The 9,130-nt window shown below is 43.4% G+C and overlaps 1 protein-coding gene across 2 annotated transcripts; it reads left to right on the top strand.

The window, feature by feature from the left end:
* The first annotated feature begins 3,055 nt into the window (after positions 1 to 3,055).
* LOC146634663 (protein NLRC3-like) lies at positions 3,056 to 8,284 on the top strand. 2 transcript variants are annotated; one of them, XM_085342728.1, is made up of 3 exons: positions 3,056 to 4,662; positions 6,173 to 6,349; positions 8,089 to 8,284. In XM_085342728.1, the coding sequence occupies exons 1-3, from the start codon at positions 3,071 to 3,073 to the stop codon at positions 8,282 to 8,284; spliced, it is 1,965 nt and encodes a 654-aa protein (XP_085198854.1). In that variant the 5' UTR covers positions 3,056 to 3,070. The 2 variants fall into 2 exon arrangements, with proteins under 2 accessions (XP_085198854.1, XP_085198845.1); XM_085342719.1 differs by lacking the exons at positions 6,173 to 6,349; positions 8,089 to 8,284 and adding an exon at positions 5,365 to 5,428 and having other exon boundaries at positions 3,071 to 4,662.
* Positions 8,285 to 9,130: the final 846 nt, after the last annotated feature.

Genomic DNA, 9,130 nt, shown 5'->3' with positions numbered 1-9,130 from the left:
TGGTTAAGGTTAATATGGGCATGTGCAGTGAATATCAGCGCTATGTGGCCAGAAGTGTGATAATATAATTTATTTTGTGTAATAAACAACTGCAAGGATAGATGATTACAACAAATAGATGACTAATACATAAAAGTAATACATAGATGAATAATGATGATGAGTTATGATGCGTAATCATGGGAACAAGTGGGTTTACAAACAGGAGCAGCTGATTAGCATTAGAAAAGCTGAAATAATACCTCAACTGAAGCCAATTGTACTAAATGCACTAAATGTGCACTGTTACAAGAATATTTTTCGTTCTATTGCTTTCTATTAATTTATATAATTTTAAGTTAAGCAGGACAGAGTTCTTTTAAAGAAAGATTTACTTATATTCTCAAAAGTTAAGCATGACAGGCTTCTGTTTAAGAAAGAGACCTGTTTTACTGTGTTAATGTTGTCATTTTGAGCTAAAAATAAATGGCTAAATGATCATTTGTTTCCCATATGGTCATGTCACAAAGAATATGCATCTGCTTAAATCAAATTCAAGTCAAATGGTTAAAAAATAATTTCACACACAAAAAAAGAGCTAAAAAATTCACCACACTGGGAAGGGTGAAGACAACTGGGTCGCCCGGCCCTGGCCACGAGGTGTCCCTTATTTATTTTTCAGGGAGATGGCAACCCTACGTAGTCATGATCCGTTCCTTCTCTGCTGTCTTCCTTTCCATCACATGGCGATGTTGTTTCTTGTTTTTTGAGGTCGAGTTTGAATTTAGCAGGTTTAACTATACTTGGGGCAGTCATTTTACTACTTTCGAGTGGAAACAATAACGAACACAAAGTAAATTCTGGGACAAGTTCAACGAGCTCCTAATTCGTGCGACTGCTCAACTCGCCATCTTGCGCCACCGTCTCACTACTAGATGAACTTGTGACACACATCTGCAGCAGAGGCTGAGTGGCTGCTCTCACACCTGGAGCATCCAAATCGACCCACAAACACGTTGAAAGATGCAATGCCATCAATGTGGATTGTCAAGACTGAGAGACCTCTTCCCTCTGACCCCTCCCCAAACCCTCAAACCCTCCTACCCACCTCGACATACAAACTCTGTGTGGCTTCACGTGTTCTGTTGATGTTTACATGATCGAAATAACTTGAACACAAACACAAACAAACAAAGAGGAAGACCGCACCGGAAGGAAACAACTACAAGTCCCAGCATCCTCTGTGTTTAGGGAGCAGCAGTGAAAGTGAAAGCAGGAGGAGGAAGGTGGAGCTGAGGCAGGTGAGTGTTAACATGAATATGTTTCTTCTTATGACATAAAATAATTCCACGCTGTTGTGTCTGTGGGTGAAATGTGAGGCCGGTCGGCTCCTCTGAGCGCTGGTTTCCTGTAAGTAGAGAGGAAGTGAGTTTAGCTGAGCCTCCGTTTAGTGTGAGAGAGCAGGAGGAGAGTGAGAGCTGTGCTGAGGCAGGGTGAGTGTTAACACCGCTCTGACATTACTGTGTCTCTGTGGCGGGAACAACAGGCTCCGTCAGTGGAGGCAAAAATAATCAGACTTTGGTTTTTCAAAGGAAACAACTTTATGTCGGAAGTTCCCGCACGCTCATTGGATAACGATGTGTCAATCTCGAGCTATTAGCCAATGAGCGTGCGGATTCACAGAAAGACCCGCCTTTATCACGGGACTTTAAAAACTACAATGGCGACAGAAACTCCGTGAGTGGAGTTCAGGGTGACGTTATGAAACTGTGACGTTTGAGCCACTTCCCGTTGAACGTGAAACTGATGGTTTCTGGTGTTTGGGTCTGTTTTTCTGTATTTATGCAGATAAAGTGTAAACTCAGATGAATTATACCATCAAATGTTAAAGGAAAATATCAGGATGAATGTCTGTGAGCTGAGAAGGACGTGAAGCGAGCAGTTTATCCCAGAGCTGAAGCTGCTCTGTGTGCAGAGATGAGCTCAGATTCCTGCTGTGATTGATCAACAGTCACAGAAATGTAGACTTGTAGTTATTACTGCAGTATGGTCACAGCAGATACTGATAAACATGTATTATGAGGATGGATGATCAAGTTTCTCACTCTCTCCTTTAAATCTCAGTTTTTTTCTTCTTCACAGTTTATCTGTTAATTTATTAATGAATAACACTGAAAGAGTTTCTGTTATATTTCCCCTTGAACATCAGCTTATTAGGGCGGCATTAGGAAATAGCCCCCCTCCAAAGAATGAATAAATGAATGATGATAATAATAAAATGATTAAAAAGCAGAGCTCAGAGTGGTAGAATGGTCAAACATGGATCCACGGGTGGTTCAACTGCATTTGGTGACGTGACTAAAGCAAATCTTTCAAATAATCCCACCATCAACGGGATGTTGTCTCCTTTACTACGGTTACTTTACTTGGTCACCGTGTGAATTTCTTTGAAATGAACCAAATTCTTTTATTTGTTGGTTGTTGCATATTTAACCTCTACAGTCAGGAAAGGAGGAGATGAGGCCTCAACAATGTTGGGTTGTAGCTGTGCTTCAGGTTAGAGTGAGTGTCCATGGAATAAATGTAAGTCAGTGAACTGGAAACATGACTGTGTTCAAACTTTGTTTCCTTTTTATAATGAGTCTAATCAAAGGTGGACAGAAGTATCTCCACTTTGACTTTTCTGTGTCACCATCAGAGCTTCTGCACAGTGTGGAGAAAGATCCAGAAGCAGAGCTGGACTGCAGACAGCCAGTCAGAGCAGCTGTGTACAAAGTAAGACTGAACATCTGTCTGCTGATGGACTCATTTCTGAAAACTGGACTTCTTGTGTTGTTCAGACATTGAAGAGTTTTCTTTCTCTTTAGTCTCATTGTTTTTCTTTCTTTCAGCAGATGTTGGTCTGCAGGAGGTTTTAGATGAACATAAGATCAGTCTGAGGAGGAGATGTGAACGTGTGACTGAAGGAAGTGATGAAACAGGAAGTAGAACCCTCCTCAACACCATCTACACTGAGCTCTACATCACAGAGGGACAGAGTGAAGAGGTTCATACCCAACATGAGGTGAGGCAGCTGGAGACAGCTTCCAAGATGGACGCCCTCCATGACGCTCCAATCAGGTGCCAGGACATCTTTAAAGCCTTACCTGACCAACAGAGACCCATCAGAGTGGTTCTGACCAACGGCGTGGCTGGTGTTGGAAAAACCTTCTCATTGCAGAAGTTCACTCTGGACTGGGCAGAGGGCTTGGAGAACCAACATGTCAGTGTGGTGGTTCTGCTTTCATTCAGGGAGCTGAACCTGATCAGAGATGAGCAGTACAGTTTTCTGGAGCTGCTCCATGTTTTCCATCCAACATTACAGAAGGTCACAGCAGAGAAGCTGGCTGTCTCTCAGCTTTTGTTCATCTTTGACGGCTTGGATGAAAGCAGACTTTCATTGGATTTCACCAACAGGAAGCTGCTGTCTGATGTCACACAGAAGTCATCAGTCAGCCAGCTGCTGACAAACCTCATCCAGGGGAATCTGCTTCCCTCGGCTCTCGTCTGGATAACTTCCCGACCCGCAGCGGCCAATCAGATCCCTCCTACATGTGTTGACAGGCTAACAGAAGTACGAGGCTTCACTGATGCCCAGAAGGAGGAGTACTTCAGGAGGAGATTCAGTGATGAAGAGCTGTCCAGCAGAATCATCTCCCACATGAAGACATCCAGGAGCCTCCACATCATGTGTAGTATCCCAGTCTTCTGCTGGATCACTGCTACAGTTCTGGAGCACATGTTGACTACAGAGCAGAGAGGAGAGCTGCCCAAGACCCTGACTGACATGTACTCACACTTCCTGCTGGTTCAGACAAAGAGGAAGAAGAACAAGTACCATGAGGGACGTGAGACGAGTCCACAGGAGCTGACGGAGGCTGACAGGGAAGTTCTTCTGAAGCTGGGGAGGCTGGCGTTTGAACATCTGGAGAAAGGAAACATCATGTTCTACCAAGAAGACCTGGAGCAGTGTGGTCTGGATGTGACAGAGGCCTCGGTGTACTCAGGAGTTTGTACAGAGATCTTCAAAAGAGAGTGTGTGATCTTCCAGAAACCAGTCTACTGCTTTGTTCATCTGAGCATTCAGGAGTTTCTGGCTGCAGTCTACATGTTCCACTGTCACACCAACAGGAAGACAGAGGTGCTGAAGAACTTTTTGGGAAAAAAATACAACGAGTCCTCTCTGGATGATTTCCTTAAACGAGCCATGAAGAAATCCCTCCAGAGTAAAAATGGCCACCTGGACCTGTTTGTTCGCTTCCTTCATGGCCTCTGTCTGGAGTCCAACCAGAGACTCTTAGTAGGTCTGCTGGGTCAGACAGAGATCAGTCCAGGAACCATCCAGAGAGTCATCAACAACCTGAAGGAGATGAACAGATATAAAATCTCTCCTGACAGAAGCATCAACATCTTCCACTGTCTGATGGAGATGAACGACCTCTCATTATTTCAGGAGATCCAAGAGTTCCTGAAGTCAGAGAACAGATCAGAGAAGAAACTCTCTGAGATCCAGTGCTCAGCTCTGGCCTTCATGCTGCAGATGTCAGAGGAGGTTCTGGATGAGTTGGACCTGCTTAAGTACAACACATCAGAGCGGGGACGACAGAGACTGATTCCAGCTGTGAGGAACTGCAGAAAGGCTGGGTGAGTCCAGATGTGATCATTAACATCATTGATCAGTGTAGGTTAGTAGTTTAATTTTGAAAATAAAATCAGATTGTAAGCACAAAGTGTTTGTGTCCGTACGCTGCAACCTTCCACACCATTCCTTTATTGTACAGACTCAGCAGCAGCTCCATGGATCCCAAATCCAAGAGTGGAGAACAGATTTGAAGTGTGTCACATCCATGCAGTCACAGCTGTTTCCACCATGTTTCCACTGATATTAATCCTGTTCAATGACACGTTTCATATCAGTGAATATGTTCTTTAGGACGTCCACTGACATGTTTAAGTGTCCTGCTGGAAATCACTCAAATCATCCATGAAATCCATGAAAAATCCTTTTAGTGTTTCTAACTTCAGCCTCTGTCCTCTCTCTCTCTCCATCCTCCTCACTGCTTCTTTCACTGATAATCACACAAACATCGTATTCAGCTACAAAATAACACAATAACATCATCTGATGATCATTATTATAAGAGCAGGATCCATATTTGATATCAGAGTAACACACTGCTTGGTTATGTGCAGTCATCATCAGTGACTGTGGGTCAAACAGAAGCTCTCTGATTGGTTGCTGACCTTGGTCACCTGTCCACTCTCACCTGTTTGTGTTTGCTCTCTCTTTGCTGTCTCCATCCTCTCTCTCCTTTCTCTCCCTCTCTGTCTTTGTACGTCACTCAGGTCCAATGGAAACAGTGACATTTACAAACCAATCAAAGACAAACTGATCCATGTCAGGTTATAACAATATTCAAAGTGAATACAGGCTGCTGCTGGACACAGACAGGTAACATCATTTTGACTTGCTGTCACCTGGATCTGGACTCATAAACACTGAAGCCCTGAACAGGAATACAAATCATTTTCTGCCAACTAGCGACACAGCAGCAGATAATGGCTCAGAAAGCTCAAATGAGCCAATCATTTCTGTGTTTAGTTCCCCTGAAATCAGATCTGATATCAGCAGCTCTGAGTTCATTCATCATTATTGTCCAGTGATGAGATTTCTGCTCCGTTTGGTAACAGTCAGCAGGTTTTTCCTGCGTGTGGACGTGAACAGTCGTACCTGACAGCAGGTAGCAAACAGAGATCATCTTTCCAGCTGGAACTCTTCACTGAGCTGAACTCATTCAAAATGTTCTGGAGTCAAAACAGGAAACAGTCCAAATGTGTGTCTTCACTCTGACTCTGGATCAGATCTCAGTGACAGACTGTGGACATTATGGAAGCCTAAATGTGACACCATCTTCCTCCTTCATCTGCAGATTAAAGCCAAACAAAGATGCTCATTAAAAGTCTGCAGGTCTGAGAGAGACTCAATCGTTGTGTCATGTCAAACACAGTAAGAGGAGCTGAAGCACAGATGTGAAGAGCAGATTCATCAGATTATGACCTCACTCTGTTTTGTCTTCATATACATTCAGTCTGTGTTTATAATGCAGATTTTCTGCTTTTATAATAACACATTTTATATTTTCTATCATCACAGACTGACTCAGTGTCGACTCTCAGAGTCTCACTGTGAAGTTGTGGCCTCAGCTCTGAAGTCCAACCCCTCCCATCTGACACAGCTGGACATGAGTGGAAATGATGGCCTCCAGGATTCAGGTGTGAAGCTTCTGTGTGCTGGACTGGAGAGTCCAAACTGTCGACTGGAGACTCTGAGGTGAGTTCACTGACTGCGGCTGTTGTTGTTTTTCTATAGTTCAGGTCTTTGGTGTTTGAAACGTTCTTTAGTTCCTAAATGTTCAGGATGTGTCTGAAGACAAATGTGAAGAAGTTTGAGTGCTTTCAGAAATGTTGTCTTTCCAAACGACTGAACAACAGTTTTTCCTTTTGGCTCCAAACAGAAGTGACAGACTTGAGCAGGGTTCATTTAAAGGCTGACAGAAGTGGAGTGGTGACGGGGAGATGTTTGACAGGACAGTGTTTCAGCCTCCACAGGTTCATGTTGTTCTCCATCAGTCAGTGAAGATGAAGTCAGTGCTGATGAGGCTGTAGAGTGTGTGAGGGATGTGAATGAGGATGATGAAGATCTGATGATAGCAGATAAAAACAGGCTGCAGAGACTTTGAGCCATACAGGGCACACAGTGTGTGTACAGAACAGCTGAAATCATTATGGAGGCCTCACTGGGATATGGAAGCATCACAGTACAGCTTCAGTGAAGCATTAAAGTCTCTGATATGAGATGAGAAATGAAGCAGCCAGAGCTTTTTCATGAGTGGAAACCCACTGTGACTGTGAGCTGCTGCTACAGCCTCCAGATTAGCCAGCAGCTCATCCTGCTCAACATTTCCTCACCAACTTTAATGGAAGTGTGATGTTTTCAGCTGGAGTGATGGTCAGGGTGGCCTCCCTCTCCTCTTCTTCTCCTCTTCCTCTTTCATTTGTAAAGCCACTTCTGCTGCTTTCATTCATTTGGAAGTCCTGTAGCTGAGTTTGGGAGAGACTAACAGCCTCGGCAGCAGAGGGGAGAAAGGCTGTAACACCACCACTTTACTCTGTTCTACCTGTCACATCATTTTATCAGGAAACAAATGTGCTCATGTTTTTACTATGTTTGTCTTGAAGATGTAAGAAGATCACATGGTGCTTTTATTATTGTGTTGGTTTGTTTCCTGTCTCTTGGATGGAGCCCAGCTGTGCGTGGCCCCTGGGCCTGTGGTCAGAGTGTGTGCTGGATAATCCGGCCCAGGATGAGGCCAAACTGACATGGGATGAAATGTCTGTCACATAATTGAGCTTAGTGTAGTTTCATTTCTGCACAATTTAAAAACAACCAAAACTTTGTTCTGTCTTTTCTATGTTATACTGTAGACTTTCTTTGATACTGTGTCCAAAAGGAGCAGCTTTTACTTTGAAAGGGAGGCGTCTCTGTTTCCTCTTCAGGTTGGATGATGGAAGCAAATGAGTGTGTGATGTTCTTTCAGTGTTGCACTTTGTAGACGCTCCCTGAGCACTGGTCTCACAGCCAGCTGCACATAGAGACCAGTGTTGTTAGTCCAGGTCAGAAGATGACTTGTTGGAATGAAAATGAGCTTGTAGTTTGTCTGCTTTAATAATGTGACTGGAAAAAGGTGTTGGACTTCAAATATGTCCATTTCTTTCACACTTCACCTTTAAAAGTGAAGCCTTGTGGTTCCTGGAAGGAAAAACACGACTTTTTCAAGTCTTTGTCCTGTTTTTATGAGAAATGTACGACTTTAATGTGAAACATTCAGAGTTTTTTCTCTTGTTGTGTTTGTTTGAAGCTGCTTCCTGTTGGCTTCAGCTGTTTGGAGTTTCCATTTTCTAAACTTCTACATTCTGAACCTTCTTCAGCTCTGAACAGATGATGAAACACTGAATGATTTCAAGCTCACACTTTGTCTAATAAACTTACATCTTTCATTCTTTATACAGATTGTGGGGCTGTGGTTTGTCAGAGATCAGCTGTGATTATCTGGCAGCAGCACTGAAGTCCAACCCCTCCCATCTGAGACAGCTGGACCTGAGCTGCAACAACAAGCTGCAGGATTCAGGAGTGAAGCATCTGTGTGGTTTCCTGGAGAGTCCAGGATGTGGACTTGAAACTCTGAGGTCAGTCAGCATGTTTTAGTTGTGCTGAGATGAATATGATGTGAAAGTTGTGCTGACACTAAACTGCAGACATCAGGCTGATATTATACTGATCCACACTGAGGATCTTCATGGTAAAGTCTGTTTTCTTCTTCTCTGGTTTAGTCCATTGACAGCAGCAGAACAATGTTCACATTTCAAACCTTCAAAGAAGAAGAAAAATCCTCCACTGGATAATTCACTGTGAAACTCTCCAACTCTTCATTCCACCTTAAAGTCTGTCTGACACTGAAATCCAAAGCAAAATGTGCGTTTGCTTTACAGACAGCAGTCCAACACAAACATACACACATCATCCAAAACACAGTCCAACATCCAAATCTCCTCCACTGCCAGCATGAATGATGGGAAAGAGAAGGAGGAACACTCTGACATTCAGGGTTAGAATGAGTTTCATGAAGCAGACTGTGAAGATCAAAGCTGCATTAGAAAGCTTACATGAATGAATGAGTGGACAGAAGTGGACAGAGATCATCTGAAGCACTTCAAAGGCTTTAAATCAGCACATTTCTCTTTATTCTTTATCAACTCTGTTAGTTTCTCTCAGTTTTCTGTGGAATGAAGCTAACAGCAGGCTAATAAGATGCTGACCAATAGGTTTCTATTAAAGGTTGTAATTTGTATATGAAAAAGTGCTTTGGCTCAGCAGGGATCAGCTTACAGGTAGAATACAGCTGCTGGATGGGATTAGCATGTCATAGCTATCTACCAAACTGCTAACTGGGGGATTTCAGGCCATCTATGGATCATTTTTGCTAACTGTTTATTCAGCTTAGGCTCACAGGGCTGCAGCCTGTGCCCTAGCTGTCATAGGGCAAGAGGCGTG

This window comes from Diplotaxodon limnothrissa, linkage group LG3 (genome assembly GCF_057381915.1).
Source record: "Diplotaxodon limnothrissa isolate DT_005_m linkage group LG3, D_limnothrissa_male_GT1.1, whole genome shotgun sequence".
In the NCBI taxonomy this organism is placed as follows: domain Eukaryota; kingdom Metazoa; phylum Chordata; class Actinopteri; order Cichliformes; family Cichlidae; genus Diplotaxodon; species Diplotaxodon limnothrissa.
Note: the sequence above shows the minus strand (reverse complement) of the source record. Positions and strands in the feature narration are given on the sequence as shown.

Coding starts and splice junctions, on each gene's coding strand:
- LOC146634663 (XM_085342728.1), top strand. CDS start 3,071: ATGGACGCCCTCCATGACGCTCCAATCAGGTGCCAGGACATCTTTAAA. Junction 4,663..6,172: donor AGGAACTGCAGAAAGGCTGG/GTGAGTCCAGAT, acceptor CTATCATCACAG/ACTGACTCAGTGTCGACTCT. Junction 6,350..8,088: donor TGTCGACTGGAGACTCTGAG/GTGAGTTCACTG, acceptor TTCTTTATACAG/ATTGTGGGGCTGTGGTTTGT.